General features: G+C 46.0%; 1 protein-coding gene across 5 annotated transcripts in view; it reads right to left on the bottom strand.

Annotated features, from left to right (window-relative positions):
- Positions 1–18,562, bottom strand: part of FBH1 (F-box DNA helicase 1) — a 52,836-nt gene that overhangs the window by 2,215 nt on the left and 32,059 nt on the right. For 4 of the 5 annotated variants that reach the window (XM_075925131.1, XM_075925125.1, XM_075925133.1 and 1 more), the window contains exons 13-20: positions 17,440–17,576; positions 17,087–17,186; positions 16,806–16,927; positions 13,109–13,184; positions 7,511–7,708; positions 4,106–4,231; positions 2,191–2,297; positions 826–957 (exon numbers count right to left, since the gene is read on the bottom strand). In XM_075925131.1, coding sequence (XP_075781246.1) covers positions 826–957; positions 2,191–2,297; positions 4,106–4,231; positions 7,511–7,708; positions 13,109–13,184; positions 16,806–16,927; positions 17,087–17,186; positions 17,440–17,576 — 998 coding nt within the window. The remainder of the gene's footprint in view (positions 1–825; positions 958–2,190; positions 2,298–4,105; positions 4,232–7,510; positions 7,709–13,108; positions 13,185–16,805; positions 16,928–17,086; positions 17,187–17,439; positions 17,577–18,562) is intronic. The other variant, XR_012902905.1, reaches the window with a different exon arrangement.

Here is an 18,562-nt window from a genome sequence, read left to right as displayed (position 1 = left end):
TGGCCCAGTCCCACGTGTCTGTCCCACAATCAACCCAACTCAGCTCGTGCAGGCCAGCCCCGGGTTGGAAACTGCAGCGTCAATGTACTCGGAGAGGGGCTCAATTGCAATTGTAGGGATTTGCGGGGGCAGGTTGCCTTCTCAACTAGGCACAAGCCCCCCCCCCCAAACTTCCTGCCCTGATTCTTGCACCCGCCCCACCCCACCCCTGCCCTGAACCTCCCAAGCCCCCACTTTGAACCCCCACCCAAGAGGTGTTGCAATGTGTCAGTAGCTGTAAGAAATGTAAGTTACTTTCACTGCTGCTGAAGACATGTCTGAGAGCAAGACTGGAATAAGCCATGGGCTGAAATACCCCTCAGAGGCCTAGAGACTAGGACAAAGCTGAGGCTAGCTCTACACCTGAACTGGCAGCTCGGCTTGTGGTGCGCAACCTCAGCTACACAGAATACATAGCTGGAGTCAGCTTATCGTAAGCCGAGCTTGGTGGCGTCACCTCTCCTGTCGACTTCCCTTAGTCCTGGCAAGAGCACTGAAGACCAGCAGGGGCGCCCTCTGAGTTTGATTTAGCGAGTCGTAACTAGACTTGCTAAATCAAACTCCGGAAGGTCGATCACAGCAGCGTTGATCTTCCACAGATTGAAAACGTGGCCTGAATTACAATGGCTGCCTTGTGCCTGTCCATTCTGTGCACAGGCGGATCTCATCTGCTACTCCTACGGCCGTAGTTGAAAGGCTGGTAAGAGACGGCTCTAGGGCTGTTAACCTGGCACCTGGGCCATGAAACACAGCTAACAAGTAGAAGGAAGAGGAGAGGAGACTCACGTAAGTGATGGGTACTTTCTTCATGGTCAGAATAGAGCCGGCCGGCACAGTGTTGGGGCACTCGGACACAGAGCAACGAACCGCCCCTTCCTTTAAGGCCTCACAAGTCAGCTCAGGCCGCAAGAAATACTCCTACAAAAGGGAAGAACAAGGCTTGCAGTGAGCTCAGGACCTCTGAACGTGTCATGTGAGTCAGGAGCTGGGGGGATAACTTGCAACATCAGAGCTTAAAAAAAATCTAACCATAAAAAAATCACTGGAAGGGAAGGAACTGGAATTGGGTGCACGGGAAAGAGAATGCGTGTGCTTGTGGTACAGAGGTAGAATCCAGACCATATTAGAATCACGTAACGATTCTAAAAATAATATTCATGCAACACTGAGGCTGCATTAAAAACTACAACATCAGGAAACACAGAAGCTAAGCGCCAAATATTTCCTCAGTAACTCGACCTAAACTGGTGTAATTAAGTGGAAAATTCAGCCCACTATTCAGAGAACAGGATGAATCATGGGGGTACGTCTACATTGCAACACTATTTTGAAATAACTAGCCCTGTTCCGAACCAATTTAGTCCGCGTTTACACAGCAGGCAGTTATTTTGAAATAGTATCAAAATACCGTCTGGCTGGAGGACTTCTTACTCCGACTCTCGTAACCCTCAGGCTGTGTCTACACTGACGCGATCTTGTGCCAAAGCAGCTGCTTTTGCGCAAAAACATGCTGCCAGTCTACATTGGCGGGGAGTTCTTGCGCAAGAACACTGACGTTCTAACATGTGAAATCAGTGCTTCTTGCGCAAGAACTATGATGCTCCCGCTCAGGAATAAGCCTCTTGCGCAAGAACAGTTGCGCAAGAGGCCAGTGTACATAGGCAACATGAATTTCTTGCGCAAGAAAGCCCGATGGTTAAAATGGCCATCGGAGCTTTCTTGCACAAGAGAGCGTCTACACTGGCACGGATGCTCTTGCGCAAAAGCACATCTCTTGCACAAAGGCACATGCTAGTGTAGATGCTCTCTTGTGCAAATACTTTAACGCAAGAACTCTTGCGTTAAAGAGTATTTGCGCAAGATCACGCCAATGTAGACGTAGCTTATTTCGACTGAAGCCCTGCTGTGCATTTTCCCTCCCTACTGTTTAACTTTCCTTTCCACTGCCTTTATCTTTGACACCAGATCCCCAAAACTCCTCAAGCATGAGGGAGTTTAGCACAGATGTTATGGGGAGCAAGCAAGCAAAACGTGACAGTCTTCATTTTCTTGTTAACTTGCCCGCGACCCACTGTAACCTCCCACTCCATCTGCTCACAGATCCAAATTCTAGTATCCACCGGTCACTTTGCCATTGCATGGTGCACTCACCCCTGCCAAAGTCAAAAGGTATTCTAAGGACTTTGTCATTAACAGATGCTTTTTGGCACGAGTCACTGCAACATACAGCAAGTTCCATTCGTCTTCTGCAGCCATGTCTAGGCACAGATGAGAAAAAGTTGGGGGGGGGGGGGAAATCAATGTTATGATAGAACTTATTTCTCAAATGTTGGAATCTGTTCTGAGGACTTGTGGGTCAGCAAACAGAATTAATATTCTCACCCTTGGAGCACACACAGTTGTTGCTGGTCAAAGCAGAAACAATCCATGTTCCCTCTGCCTTTGAATGCCATCTCCCAGGCAGCGACTTAGGCCAGGTCTATACTAGACCCAGCAGCTTGGCTTAAGGTATACAACTCCTTAAAGTACACTTACCATAAGCCTAGCTTGGTGGTGGTGTAGGGATAACATATTAATGTATTGAAAATGATTCCTCCAAATGGAAGTGACTCCCCATAATTTGTTCCCCACAACTTAAAGTGATTAGATTTATTATTAATTCTTCTTATTATTAATTATTATTATTATTATTTGTTAAGATTGTTAAATGTTTAGATTTATTATTATTATTGCCCCTTTAGAATATAATGTATTAGGTCATGTAACTTAGAACTGTTAAGAATATAATCCTATGTAGCCAGAAACAGCCCCCCCCCCGTGCTCCAGGGCATGGGCAAGCTTGTGCAAGGGGCTGCTTGAAATTGACATTGCAGAGATACATTGTAACAATGCATTGTCAAGCCACTAACTCTGCTATGGGAGCCAAGCCCTGTAATTGACTAAGGGCATTGTTAACTTTACTTAGCAGTCAGAGAATGTTTTAAGCAATACCACCCAGAAACTTTCTGTAACTACAAATTTTATTATTATACAAAATACTGTATGAATGTATGAGAGAGTGCTTGGATGATGAATGAATGGCTCTGAGAGGTGCCAGCCTGAGAATACAGCAACAAAGGGCTGAAGAAGGCGTCAGGTGCCAGTGCAACCAAAAGGTGTCAAGTGGAGAAAACCAAGTACTGGAGGTCCACCCGATGAGATCACTGACGAGCACCTGGCAGCCACCCTGGAGACATCAGCATGATGCAGCAATTTCCATAGACTGGCATAGGAAGAAATTCCTATAAGAACTGGACTAAAAAACTATGGAATCAGAGTCCAAGGTTCTGCTGCCAGCCCACCAGGAGCTTCAGATGCGCATCTGATCAGGACTTCGCTCCCCACTACCATCACTTGTGTACAGAGTACCTGGCCAGTATTCTGTCACAAGCAACTTCCAGGCTGGTAACTATACACAGAACTTGAATGAATGGATGTATGAATGAATGGTTATATATACATATATATAAAAGTGTATAAGGGTTAAGTAGTGATAGGAATAAGTAGTTAAACAACGTTGTTTGCTTCTATCTTTTCTTTATTTTTTATTATTATCTTTACAATAAATGTGGCTTTTTGCCTTATCCCCCTCATAAGATCCTGCTTGCTTTTATTTGGTACAACAGTGGCCCCACAGCGGGAGACTGATGAGAGCAAACACTCCCGTCAACTTCCCTTACTCCTGGCAAGAGCACTGGATGCTGGCGGGGGTGCTCTCTGAGTTTGATTTAGAGAGTCTTAACTAGACTCGCTTCATCAAACTTCGGAAGATTGATCGTGGCAACAGCGATCGTCTGTGGAATGACGACGTGCTCTTACACAAAGGAGCTACACCACAAGTGAGAAGTGAGTAACTGACGACACGCTTGAGAGACAGCATTGGTAGGCATGACGAGAGACCACCCCAAGCTTACCTCCCTTACCTCCCAAGGGTGCTGACACTGAAATGGGAGTGTGAACAACCCATCCTGTATATCACCTGTTCATTTAGGGAAAGAAAGGTTCCAGTATCAAGGATCTCCCTTACCGGTACTATAGTGAGGCAGCCTCTGGAGATTATGCCTGGCACAAGGGACTTTCACAAAATCGTCTGCAACTAGCACGTTATCAAACTCCAAGCCTTTGGCTTTGTGTACTGTGCCTATTATGTAATCTAGAACCAACAGACATCAGGAAACAAGCAGAGAGAAAGAGATCAGCCAACATATCTGCATTGCTGCTTTTTTTATCTTGTTATTTGCTGAACACTTTATGTACACATTAACTTACCTTGTTCTCAGAAGGGTCACCGTGTCAGTCTGTATGTGCAAAAATGAGGAGTCCCGTGATTCCTTGAAGACCAATAGATTTATTTGGGTATCGGCTTTTGTGGGTAAAAACGTTTGCATCTGACGAAGTGGGTTTTACCCACGAAAGCTGATGCCCAAATAAATCTGTTATTCTGTAAGGTGCCACGGGTCTGTTCATTATTTTGACCTTGGTCTGCATTTCTAGTTTCACTTGCTTTTAAATATGAGCTGGAAGCAAGATGTGATGGGTGAGGTAGTATCTTTTATTGGAGCGCCATCTAATGGTCCAACCGAGTATTACCTCGCCCATCTTGTCTCTCTAATATGCTGAGGTCTAAATGGCTACAATGATACTGTAAACTAGAAGGAAAGCAGTTCTGCCAACTGTTAAAACAGAGCAGAGAGAGAACGAAACATCCAGATCGGCGCTCCTGTCTGCATGAATCCACTAGCACCTAACCTCAAGATGATTCTTACCAACCACCACAGGACATACCACACTAATACCAACCCTGGTACCTTCCTGTCAGCCGACGGTCAGGGCAGTGTGTGTGTGTATGTTTCCGAGAAAAGGTTTAACGTCCGTGTCTTTACTGCTAGGACCAGGGTCCCATCGCAGAGGGTGGCCAGCAGGCCAACAGACGCCCCGAGTTTATAGGAAGAGCTTATTACGCTTCAGATTTCAGCTGCTAGAATTTCATAATTCCTTCGCAGCGGGCAGCCTCGGGGAGACTGAGAAGCGCCCCAACTGAATTTTGCCACCTGGGTGTGACACAAATCCAAACGCCCAAGCTCTCCCTATATCTGTCCCTTTATGACCGGCTGAAGTTCTTTTAAATTGTGCTTGGTTCTGTTACAGCAACTGAAGGAGTCAGGTTAAAGCTTAAACAGTTACAGGTTTATTGAGGAAGCTTATAAATCATATGGTTACAATGGCTATTGCTCTATTTCTTAACTATTAGCAAAATATAGGTCTTAAAAATGGTTACAAAGAAGATAAAGATAGAAAAATAGAAATAATGGTACCAAGTAACAGCTTACTCTTTCTATGTGTACACTTAAGACAGAGGACCACATCCAGGTACCATTTTTACCCCCTTCTGTGCCTCTCGACTCCAGCATGTCAGGCCAGGGCCGGTCCCTCAATTCCTAGGAAAGACGAAAATACGAGGTGGGCGTCCCCATAGAACCTCGGGAGGTCAAACACCTAACCCGACCAGCAGGTAGAGGGTAGAATGACACTCAAAGTGAGTGTGTGCTGGGCCCATCTTTTATAATCATGGGGTCACGTATTTCTCTTTCTTATCTTAATTGCCAATTGATGCTGGTCTGTCTGCTGTGAGACCAGTTCTTACAAGGGAGTTGTGAACTTAATTTACACTTGTAAGAGAGATTTGAGATGATTAAATTTTGAAGTACAGGACATTGTTTTCTCAGTGGGAAATTCCTCTTCCTGGGACTGTGTGTGTTCGAATCAACATAGATGCCAGCCGCAGCCTCGAGGCCAGCTTATTGACTTAGCTACTCTCTATCCACATATCTGTGTTTCAGCTTCTCAGGATCAGATGAGCCAGCATAGACTATGCTGATATTATTGCTCCTTCTCTGCCCTGTGCTTCAGAGAGGCAAATAAGATGGATGATATGGAGGCAGGCTGTCTGGCCACATTCCACAGGACATACCACACTAATACCAACCCTGGTACCTTCCCTTGCAACAAACCCTGTTCCCAGCTTTGTCCACATATTCACTCTGCTGACACCATTATTGAGCCTAACCAAGTGAGTTATAAGATCAAGAACACATATTCCTGCGCATCCAGAAATATAATCTATGCTATCATGTGCCAGAAGTGTCCATCTACTTTGTACATTGGACAAATGTCTCAGACACTTCGCCAAAGGATCAATGCCCACAAAACAGATATTAGACAGGATCACAAAGAAAAAACAGTTTCTTGCCATTTCAACCAGAAAGGACACTGTCTCAATGACTTAATTACCTGCATCCTGCTTCAGAAGCCTTTTAAATCTGCATTTGAAAGGGAATCCTCTGAACTGTCATTCATGCTAAAATTCGACACTCTATGCGTGGGTCTCAACAAAGACGCTAACTATCTTACCCATTACAAAGACAGCTTCCCCAATTATCACCTCTAATACCATTAGCTCACAGACATTTACCTTTCCCCCTCCCCCGCATCCCCCTTCTGTTCTGAAATGTGATTTGTCCTTTTCATGTGTGTTCACTTTTTTAATTGTATCCTTTGGTATATATGGTTGTGACTATTTTCTTCCACTATTTGATCTGAGGAAGTGGGTCTGGCCCACGAAAGCTCATCACCTAATAAACCATCTTGTTAGTCTTTAAAGTGCTACATTGTCCTGCATTTTGTTCCCAGGACTGGTTTGTTGTATTTTGAAAGCCCACCAGTCTTTTTTCAAAAATCACTGCACATTTAAGCCAGGAGATGTCCTGAATGGGAGTTTTAACAGGCAGCATAAACTATTTCCCTGGGAGGGTGGGGACGGGTACTTAGGGAGAAGGTGGAATCTGCATCGCTAGAGGTTTTTATGTCCCGGCTTGACCAAGCCCTGGCTGGGATGATTGAGGTGGGATTGGTCCTGCTTTGGGCAGGGGGCTGGACACGATCAGGAGCGGCCTGAGGCGGACTGCGGCAGCTGGCGCCCCAGGCAGAACGCGCGATCGGCGCCCTCTCCTGCACGGCCATCAATGGAGTGAGGTCATCATCGGGCGCCCCATTGAAGGTGGCGCCCTAGGCAACGCCCAAGTGGGCCTATAGTCACGGGCTGCCCCTGGACACGATGACCTCCTGAAGTCTCTTCCAGCCTTCTAGGATTCTAGGACAAGGGGAGGCATTGGGCCAGTCCGCTAGATCCCAGGAAATACTGAGTCCTCACACGGCTCCAGCAGAACCTCACTTATCAAATCTCCAGGGGAAAAATCATTTGACAGACCCCAGGAATGTCCCAGAAGGAGCTGGCTCATTCTTTCTTGGGCACAAGCCCATCTGAGGCCACGGGAACTGTTTTTGAAGAGCCGGGGGAAGTAAGATAGGATTAAAAAAGCAGAATCGTTTTCCTTTTCAGGGGCGTGGAGCAGAAAGGTGTTTGTTGCTTTACCTGCATCGGCTAGTTTCGATATGTGACTCGTCTTTATCCTCGCCACCAACTCAGGAATCCGGACGTTGTATTTCTCCACTATTGCAATTTTCACTTCCAGTTCCTTGTCTTCGGCGCTAGATGCGTAGTTCTTTAAACCCTGGAACCCATCCTTCTCAATCCACTTCTTGATAAAGGGGTCGTCAATGCAGAGATTCACTAGCGCGAAGGGGATTGGAGAACGTTAGTACATGAGAAATGCACAATAGCATTTTTAATGCTGAACAAAATAGATCCGGGGCGGGGCAGGAGGCAACATGGCCTAGTGCATACAGCACTCAACTAGGACTTAAGAGTCTTGGGTTTTATTCCCAACTCCAACCCTGGCCTGCTGGGTGGGTTTGGGCAAGTCACTTCAAATTCTCCGTTTCCCCATGTATAAAATACTGACCTCGTTTGCAATGCACTTGAGACATACAGGTGCAAAGCGCTCTATCAGAGCTGCGTATTATTAGCAGAAGAAGCTGTAATAAGTGTTTCAAGAAGCCTTTTTATTATTTTTCTAAACAGTAAATGCCCGTCTGTAGAGCCTGGGATACTTTGGGGTTAGCAGAACAGTTTATGGGGTGGATTCTTACAGAAGTCAAGATATTCTTACAGCTACCATGGTGGCCAGTAACGGAAGAATGGTGGTGATCTGGAATGGATGTGCCATGTTCTTTTTCCCGACAGGCGGGATTTCCTGTTCACGACGTTGGTGGCCTTGCTAGAGGAAAGGATTCTTGGATGGAAGGGACAAGCAGAGAGACTACTGAAAATCAGAAGAAGCTGAGGAGTTTCTAAACAGCCCAGTTTGGGAAACAACAGGTTCAAGGAAACATGATGCTTGCCACCAAGGGATCGGAGAGAGAGGAAGTCAGAGAGAAGGGTTGATGGTTCACAACCAACAGACGTTGGCCATGGAGGCATTCTACACAGTTGGAGACAGAGGAGAAAAGAGGACTAGGATGAATTCTACTCAGCTCATAGCTTTAAACTGATACCAGGTCCTCAGCGTGGAAACTTTGGAAGATACTTCTCAAGATCCAGCAGCTCCAAGGAAACCGAGAGATGTACAGGCACTCACATAGACGGCAGCTCGGCCTAACCAAAAAAAAATCAAACTAACTCGCAAAGAGATCTCCACCTAGCCCAGGAAAGCTGGCAATCCTTATGGGAGATTCAGTACCACAAAGAACAAAGGGAACATTCTGCAAGGGTCAGGATGACAACAGACTAGTGTGCTACTTTCCCAAAGCCGAGACACAAGTCTCTACTCTAAGACTGGATTAGCCCCTGACGTCAACGGGATCCACTAGTGATGGTTCATATAGGCACTAATGACACTGTGTCATGGAACATCACATGGACAGTAGATGACTTGAGGGAACCTGAAGACATGCTGAAGAACATCCAAGCCATCTTCTGTGAAATCCTCTCTGTCCCACAAGAAAAGAGATATCAAAGGCAGAAGATTCTGGAAGTGAACTCCTAGCTAGCTAAGCCACTTAGGGTGGAAGGATTGGGTTTCATGGATCACTGGTCCGCTTTCTGTGGGGAACGAGGGTTATGTAATATGCATGACCTCTATCTCAGTAGAAGGGGGACCAATTTCCTCTCGCCAGCCTGTCCCAGGTAGTCAGGAGAGGATTCAAACAGCGGCAAAAAAGGGAGAGAAGATAGAACAGCTCAGCACAAAAATGGAGATGTTGCAAACAAAATCGATCAATGAACTAAAGGGCACAAAAAGAAGAAATTCCTGAGTTGCCTGCACACCAAGGCTAGGAGTCTGGGTGTAAAGGTAATGGGGCACACGTTAAACAGATTAAACGCTGGCTAACCGATAAGTCTCCAAATGTAATTGTAAATGGAGAATCATCATTGAGCTTCCAGTGGGTTCCTACCGGGATCAGTTTTTGGCCCTATGCTTTTAAACGTTTTTATCGATGACCTAGAAGGAAACATAAAATCATCCCCGATAAAGCTGGCAGATGACACAAAAACAGGGAGGAATGGTAAATAATGAAAAATACAAGTCACTTTTGATACTCATGCTAATGGATTAAATAATGGATGGCTGAAACATTATCAGTCTACCAAACAATGAAGAAGCCAATGGTTCTTTGTCTATATAGTATCTGGTGTTAGTACTCTTCTTCTCTATTACTTACTTATCTGCCTCTTTGGACTATCCAGTCTTTAGGTGTTTATAGACTATTTGTTTTTCCTGTTACATTCCAGCTTGGCTTTCCCCTTGATATTTATATACCCACTATCTCTTCTCGTTTCCCCCGCTCCCATTTTTTTCCCCCTTTCTCCCCCCCCCCCCCCCCGCCCGCTCCCCTATTAATTTTAGTTCTGGACATCCAACACTCTGGTCATCTGAAGAAGTGGGCTCTGCCCAGAAAAGCTCACGATACCATCCTATATGTTTTGTTAGTCTTTAAAGTGCTACCAGACTATTTGTTGTTTTTTAAGTTGATTCAGAATAGTTGGGACTGCTTGGTAAACTAGCGCAAGCCAACAATACGTCCTTTACTATGGCTAAACGTACACATCTAGGAACAAAAAGCGGCCATACTTATCGGATAGTGACTCTACCCGGGGAAGCAGTGACTGTGAAAAAGATTGGGGGCAGGGTGCCTAGTGGATAATCACTAAACATAACCTCCCAGTTTGACGCTGTGTCCTGAGATGCATTGACAGGGAATCATTAGGAGCAGAGAGGTGATTGTATTGTACCACTGCTGCTAGAATCTTGCGCTCAGTTTTGTCGCCCACACGTCAAGGAGGACGTTGATACATTGGAGAGGGCTCAAAGAAGAGCCGCGAGGATGATGAAAGGATTAGAAGACGTGTGTTTATAGCAATAGTTTGAGCTCCTTGAGTCTATTTAACTTAACAAAGAAGGTTAACGGGTCACTCGATAACAGTCTAAACATTTATATGGGAAACAAACATTTAATAATGTGCTCTTTGATCGAGCAGTGGAAGGTATACGAGATCCAATGGCTGGAAGTCAATGCTACACAAATAGAGACCGGAAATAAAGCATGAATTTTAACAGTGAGGGTAATTAACCTTGGGAGCAACCTTCAAGGGGTACGGTGGATTCTCCAACACTGTCAATTTTTAAACTCAAGACTGGATGTTCTTCTACAAGATCTGCTGTAGGAACATTTCTGGGGAAGTTCTTTGACCTACACTATGCAGAAGGTCTGACTGGCTGATCTTGATGGTCCCTTATGGCCTTGGAATCAATGACTGAATTTATGATGAATTTAGAGTGTGACTAATCACATATTTAACTTACAAACTGCCAAGGTCAATGCAGTTTAACCCAGTGATGTAGATGTTATGTTCTTACACAGAGGCGCTTATCCTAATGACTCAGATTCTACAGGGGCATTAAGGCACTCCCATGTTAAAAAAATACAGCTGCGTTTCTACTATAAACTTTGATTTGCTCCCAAGCTCCACCTAGCACCAACAAAGCTTCAAGCATGGGTAGATTAGGTCCAAGGCGGAGACTGTTTAGTTTGTTTTGGGTATAAGTGAAGTGGACAATGTTTTTTTCTGAAGGACACCCTAAAACTAAACAAAAGGTGTTCCCTGTGGGGAAAATCAAATAACTCCAATTATGTCTAAGGGGGACTGTGAAGAAATCAAAACTCTCTAAAAGAAAACTGCTGAAAGGGTTAAGTTTTCCAGACCTCTCTCCCTGTATCAGAGTGAAATCAAATTAACTCTAATCAAAGACCCTTACAAATGCCTATCTCAAATTCATGGATACTCCTAGTCTGTCACAAATTATCATGTACAGGCAATCCCCAGGTTACGTACAAGATAGGGACTGTAGGTTTGTTCTTAAGTTGAATTTGTATGTAAGTCGGAACTGGTACATATTGTAGGGGAAACTCTAGCCAAACATTTCTCTAGAGCTCAGTTTTATTCTCCCACACCTCACTTCCCACAGTCCTTTATTCTCAAGCTGAGGTGTCTGCTGAGAAAAGCCGCTCCGCGTCTCCCTGGTCTGCTGGGGGGAAGCAGCTAGTGCAGGGTTGCCTCATCCCGTTTGTAAGTAGGGATCTGATGTAAGTCGGATCCATGTAACCCGGGGACTGCCTGTATACTCTTATCTTTGTCACAGTTTGCCTTGTAAGACTACTCACTCCACATTCTCATGTGCCTTTGTTTTGTAAAACTTACTTCTAGCACTCCTGGGGTGAACAGAAGTCTCAGAGTACTTCTGCTGAGACTTTGATATGTTAAAGAAAAACAATCCACAACTGAACTGTCTAAGCATTCTGTATAAAGGATCCAAAAACCTGTAACTCAGGGCTGACTGCGATGGCTCTGCTGTCAGCCTGCATGCATGCATCATAAAGTTTTCCTTTCTAGATTTCTCTCCTGCCTCACTGATTTGACCTCCGGCCTCGGACCCTTCTGGGGGCTCTGTACCCCAGGGGAACGAGATTTCCCCCACATCCCCAGCATGCAAAACGTCTACTTAATAGCTCCATTTTATGTCAAAGAAATGGAAGGGACCAAAGATATAAGAAAGCTGGGGAGACCTGCTGGTAAGAGATGGACTGTCTGGGGGCGGGATTCTGGAAGCTGCCAGCCACCGTACGTGGGTATGGTTCCTGTGCTGGGCATGGGAGGCCCACCCCTCCTCTTTTGCCCTCCCTCCCACACAGAAGCAGAAACCACTACCACCCCAATGGCCCCCAGCCTCAGTGCTGGATGGCCAGCATGATGAGGCCCAAGGCCTGGTGGGCCTGAACCAGCACCCACAGCCACTGGGTGGTGTGGCCCCAACGCCCCAGCCCTAGGGATCCAGCAGATGGGCAGCCAAGTCCCCACTGCTCTGGGGATCCAGTGGCCAGGCAGCACGGTCCCTGCCACCCCCATCAACCTGGGGATTCAGTGACTGGGAAGCACAGTGGCTGCACTCCCAGCTCCTCCGACCCCCTGCCCTGTGCTCCATCCCACACCCCAATCCCCTGCCCGGACTCCTGCACTCCTCCACATCCCTACCCCCTGCCTTGAGTCCCCACACTTCCCAGCCCCCTGCCCGGAGCCCCACCACCACCACTCCATTCCACACTTTCATTTCTTACAGGTACTGTTGTATCACAACCCTCACCCCACCCAAATTACTGCCCTGAGGCCCCCAAAGGGGAGGGTTGCAATATGACAAACTCTGTAAGAAATTTAAGTTACTTTCACCCCCAGAAAGGACAGACATAAAACATATTTTACTGGACTTTTCTAGCTGAGATCATGGATCTCAGAGGACAGGGCGTGAACATGACAGCTGTTGCTAAGACATCAGATTCCACATTTCCACTGCACCAGTAGTAACACAGAAATGACCATTACCAATAGCTGTTCCTTTCACACAACCAGCAAGGTACAAATCACCCAGAAGATGAACACAGAAAGTGATCCTCCAGCCATATGGAAGTGAAAGAGGTTTACATGTATCAGCTGGGGCGGTTGGATATGGGATAGACGTTAGAAAAGTTAACATCACGGTACATAACTTTGGGGAAGAACATATGAGGATATACTCACATCTCTCACGAGCCTCTGCAGGTTGAAGAAGTTTCCAAATATCATGAATTTTGTCTAGTCCAAAATTTTTAGGCCCCTAAATAGATAAAGATTCTTTTAAAACAGACCTAACTGAAGGTCCTACTTGGGCTAGTTTCCTGCCACAAATGTATCTGATTAATTCAAATGTAAATAGAGAAAACAACTCAAAAGTGAAGCTATATTCCTAAAAGGGAGACTACAGTATGCAGGATCATGAAGCGATAAAGAAATAATCAAGACTAAAACTAGTGGATGATCACAGATGACACGCACCCCGTACTCCCCATAACACACAGAATGAGCAATAGAAAACAAAATTCCAGCTGGTTCTCAGGTTTGGTGGCTAGGAAAGTATTTCTGTGGATTAGTTTGCCAGCTGGAACTTTTTCCATCAACATAATTTTTCCAGAGAATATAGCTTCTACTTAAAAAAAAATCCATGGGAAAACATCAGTTTTGCAGTAACATTTGGATTTTCCACTGATTTGCAATTCAGCTAGAAGTATTTCCGTCTGTTAAACCGCACCAAAATGTTTCATTTCAAGGCTGTTTGATATGAAATTGTACTTATCCTAGTTTGCTCCATGGAAGTTGTAGTTCTACATGCTCATGCCTCTATTCTGCCACATAGCCTCATCTCCCTGGCTGGAATTTCCTCTCCCACAATACACCACATGCTCTCCCCTCTGAGCTGTGGGATGCCTCACGGCAGTCTCAGGACCGTGGGGCATCATGGGAAATATGCATGGCTAATAGAGAAGAATGAGGACATGAAGCACTGGAACTACAACTCCCATGAGACAGTGAGGCATTAAACGGACCTGCCACTGCTATTGCAGTTTGGTTCAAACAACCAAATGAATTATTAGTTTTGATAACGATGAAACCCTTCATTTAAACATTGAAAGTGTCCAAACAAAACAACATTTCCCCATTTCCAAATCAAGATTTTGGGGGAGGGGTTTGCTTCAGGAAATGTGGGGGCTTTTCAATCCAATTCAGGATGCAAAAATATTGAAACATCAGAATTCCCCATACGCTGGAGGCTCAGTGAGACTAACTCATCCATTTTGCATAGGGAGTGGAGTGGCCTTCTTTCATAACTCTTTGTCAAACACTTGGAGCAGCCTGGAAGAATTGTGCTATTCAAGTGTGAAATATTATTAAAGCGCACCTGAAAAATCTGAGTGTGCAGCAGCACCAGAACATTTTATTGCTAATAGTACAATTGCACACGCATTTTTTGCAGATGCAAATTTAGCACGAAATCTCAAAACATGACTCCCTGGAAAAATTCTACATAATTTTTATATATATATATACACACACACACACATATACACACACACAGGCAGTCCCCGGGTTACGTACAAGATAGGGACTGTAGGTTTGTTCTTAAGTTGAATCTGTATGTAAGTCGGAACTGGCATCCAGATTCAGCCGCTGCTGAAACTGATCAGTTTCAACAGCGGCTGAATCTGGACGCCAGTTCTGACTTACATACAGATTCAACTTAAGAACCCCAGGCATCCCCAAGTCAGCTGCTGCTGAAACTGATCAGTGGCTGATTCCAGGAAGCCCGAGGCAGGGGCTTCCTGTAGTCAGTCACTGGTCAGTTTCAGCAGCGGCTGACTTGGGGACGCCTGGGGCAGAGCAGCTGGGGTGCTGCTGGGTTGGTCCAGTAGCGCCCAGAGCGGCGCTACGGGGCCAACCGGCAGCGCCCCAGCTGCTGTACCACAGGCGTCCGGAGCAAAGCCGAGGAGCACGGGGGCAGCAGGACAGCCCAGATGCGCTGTGGCTGTCCTGCTGCCCTCGGGCTCCACGGCTTTGCTCTGCTTTGCTCCCCCTCTCCCTGGTCTGCAGACCAGGGGGACGGGGAGCAAAGCCGCGGAACACGCGTGCTCCGCCACTTTGCTTCCTCTCCCTGGTCTGCAGGGCCCCGTTCGTATCCGTGTAACTCGGGGACTGCCTGCATATATATATATATATATATATATATATATATATATATATATATATATATATATATATATATATATATATATATATAAAATGAATGCTTTTCCTGGGTTTTGCAAAATGCTCAACAGATGAAAGCCACTAGGCTCCCATGTCAACAATTTCACTATTATGAAAGTTAACTGAAACCACAAAAACTACATCAAAGTGCTTGGTGCTGCTTAACTCTCCCTTTGCTGATGGAGTTTTACTGCTGACTCCAATAGGCCAGTGTTGAGTGCTCTTGAAAATTCCACCCTAAACATGGATCACTTTTACAGACCAACCTATACCCAGAGAAACTTGGGAATTAAGAGTTTAGGTCGGATACTGCCTCCTTCACAGAAGTATAATAGAAATTCAGGTGTCATTGCAAATAGGGATGTAACAGTGTCGTCGATTAACCGATAAGCAAAAGCTTATAGGTTAATGCTATAGACTACATGCATTTCTCCCCCCGACTCTGGCCAGTACATTTTTTAGCAGGCTGGCTAGCAGTCCAACTCAGTCCTGGTTTAGTCTGGGACCTACCCCCGCTGCGGCTCTGCATTTAAAGTGTATTCGGAGGAAGGCTGGCAGGGAGCTCACCTCAGTTCCGGCTTATGCCAGTTTCAGGAGCTCAGACCGCCTTCCCGGATAGGGGCTGCGGCCACCCCATATCAGATGCAGCAGCGTGGGGTGACAGCCAGCCAGTCTGCGATGGGAGCTGGTTTTTAAACTGGCTCCCCTTGGGGACCAGCTTCTACCTGGCAGCCTGCGCTGCTGCCTCTGATCCAGAGACAACAGCATGGAGTAGCAGGGGGCTCCTCGGGAGTGGAGCTGGAGTGCACTGTCTGCCAGACCCACCCCCGGGGACTATAAAAGAGTTGAGTAACTGATAAGAATTCATGAGGTTACTCGACTATTCAATTAACCAATATTAAACATGCCTAATTGCAAATAGGCATGCAGAGTTCATGGCTTGTGGAGACTGGAAGTCCAATATAAGAACATAACATCAGAACAGCCACACTGGGTCAGACCAAAAGTCCATCTAGCCCAGCGTCCTGTCTGCTGAGAGTGGTCAATGCCAGGTGCCCCAAAGGGAGTGAATAGAACAGGGAGTTATCAAGCGACTCCTCTCCTGTCACCCATTCCCAGCCTCTGTCAGAGACTAGAGACACCATCCCTGCCTATCCTGGCTAATAGCCATTGAGGGACCTACCCTCCAGGAATTTATCTAGCTCTTTAACATCCACAGCTTCACCTTGATCTACTAAATACCCTTTCCCCATTCAAGAGAGAACAGCTGGCCTCACTCTGTAGCAGGCCATTGTTTTAAGTCATGAGGCAGACTCTGGAGGCTCTGAGAGGCCTACTTCAAGGCAAGTATTTACACGTGTGACTGAAGCTGCTTAGAAAGAGAACCCCAATGACCACTGCTCCAATTAGGAGGGATAGCTCAGTGGTTTGAGCATTAGCCTGCTAAACCCAGGGTTGTGAGTTCAATCCTTGAGAGGGCCATTTAGGGATCTGGGGCAAATCTGTCAGGGGTACTGCTGTGAGGGCAGGGGACTGGACTCAATGACCTCTCAAGGTCCTTTTCAGCCCTGAGATAGGTATAGCTCCATATAATAATTCAATGCCTTCACCCCTCCCCCCACAGTTTCCACATCACATGATAAGAAATGTGCCCTACCCCAAGTAAGTGTATTTTTGCTGGTTGCTCTCCTCCAGTAGCTGTCACTGCATTCTCAAACACATTCAAATTGCCCCGTGATAAGAAAGCAGTCTTCCCATTCACGTCACCTCTGATATCACCTGGGAGATGGAGAAAAGGCCCAGTAAACCAACGCATGAAGAAAAGCAAGTATGATTTTTTTTTAAAGTGCATAGAGTAGTAGTAGCAGCAGCAACAGCTGGTGTTGGATTAGGAATGCATTGTGTTCGGAGCTATACAAACACCATTTAATTTCTTACCCTCTTGATTTCCACCCACTAACATCTTATTCCGGATTTTCTTGCAGACATCCAAGATGGTAGCTCCAACATAAGCTATTTCAGGGCCAAATCTGAAACTCTGCAAGATGGAGCAAAGGAAGCAGAGATCAGGCGAACAGAAGAAAACCCCACACCAAAAGCACACCGGAAGTGACACCCGTTTAAGAAACAAGAATCATCCACATTGGATCACAAGAGATATTTTCTCACTGCTAGCTCTTGGAAGAAGCGTGGTCATTCATTTTAAAAATTTTAAACTAAAGCAAGCGTACGACTGGAGAAAACGATGGGTCGTTTGTCCTAGAGTGCACATGTGCACTTCCTGGTCTTACCTGCGTGAGAAAGAAGATGTGGGTGTGCGGCACTGCAAAGAGGGCGTTGACAGCACCTCGGAAGGTGTAGATCTGTTGGTGAGGGTCTCCTACAAAGATTATTCCACACGTCTGGGACAGCACCACGTCCATGATGGCTGCAGCAAAACGTGAAGCATGAACAACACACAAAGGGGCCTGCCCGCAAAACCGAAATAAACTTCACATGGGTGTATTACTGATCGATGGGAGCTGCAGGAGCAGTGTCTGCAGGCAAGGACAGCACATGGCGACCCCGTACTGACCCTCTCAGGGGCTGGAGGGACATGCCAGCCACCTCCAGGACCACAACCACCATCAGGATAATTACTCCGGACATGGACAAGGGTAGGCATTTTAGAACTCACTTCTCAATTAAATTTAAGCATAAGAGAAATGCAAGTTATTAAATGCACACACCAGTCAAAAACGAAAAACAACCCACTTTGCAAGCAGTAAAAGTAGTAATGAATCCCCATGTACGTGTTGATTCCCCACGTACAGGACATGCTCAGAATACATTGATGGTCTAGTGGTTAAGACGGTGGACTATAACATAGGATACTTGGATTCAAATCTCACCTCCCCTGTGGACTCAGAGAGCGAGTCTTAGGGAAAATCACAATCACTCTGCATTTTAGTTCTCTACTTGTATATTAAGGAGAACAATACTTTCATTTTCCCTCAGACATGGTCTATAGAGACAATGAGCTCTTCAGAACAAGGACTGTCCCCTGCCGACATGTTGCTACAGGGCCTCACACAACAGGAGTCTAGGGCTATGTCTACACTCGCGGCTTCTTGCGGGAGTAATATGCAAATGAGGCTAAGCGTGGAATATCTCCGAGCCTCATTTGCATACCTAATGAGCCACCGTTTTTTTCAGAAGAGGCTCTTGCGCAAGACAAAGCTGTCTACACTGCCCCTTCTTGCGCAAGAAAAACCCTCTTGCGCAAGAAAAACCCTCTTGCGCAATGCCGTTACACCTATTACTTGAGAGGAAGAACGGCATGGCGCAAGAGGGTTTTTCTTGAGCAAGAAGGGGCAGTGTAGACAGCTGTCTTGCGCAAGAACCTCTTCCGCAAAAATAGCGGCTCATTACTTA

This window comes from Pelodiscus sinensis, chromosome 1, assembly GCF_049634645.1.
Source record: "Pelodiscus sinensis isolate JC-2024 chromosome 1, ASM4963464v1, whole genome shotgun sequence".
Classification (NCBI taxonomy): domain Eukaryota; kingdom Metazoa; phylum Chordata; order Testudines; family Trionychidae; genus Pelodiscus; species Pelodiscus sinensis.
The sequence above is the reverse complement of the archived record's forward strand: the minus strand, read 5'-3'. Positions and strand labels throughout refer to the sequence as shown.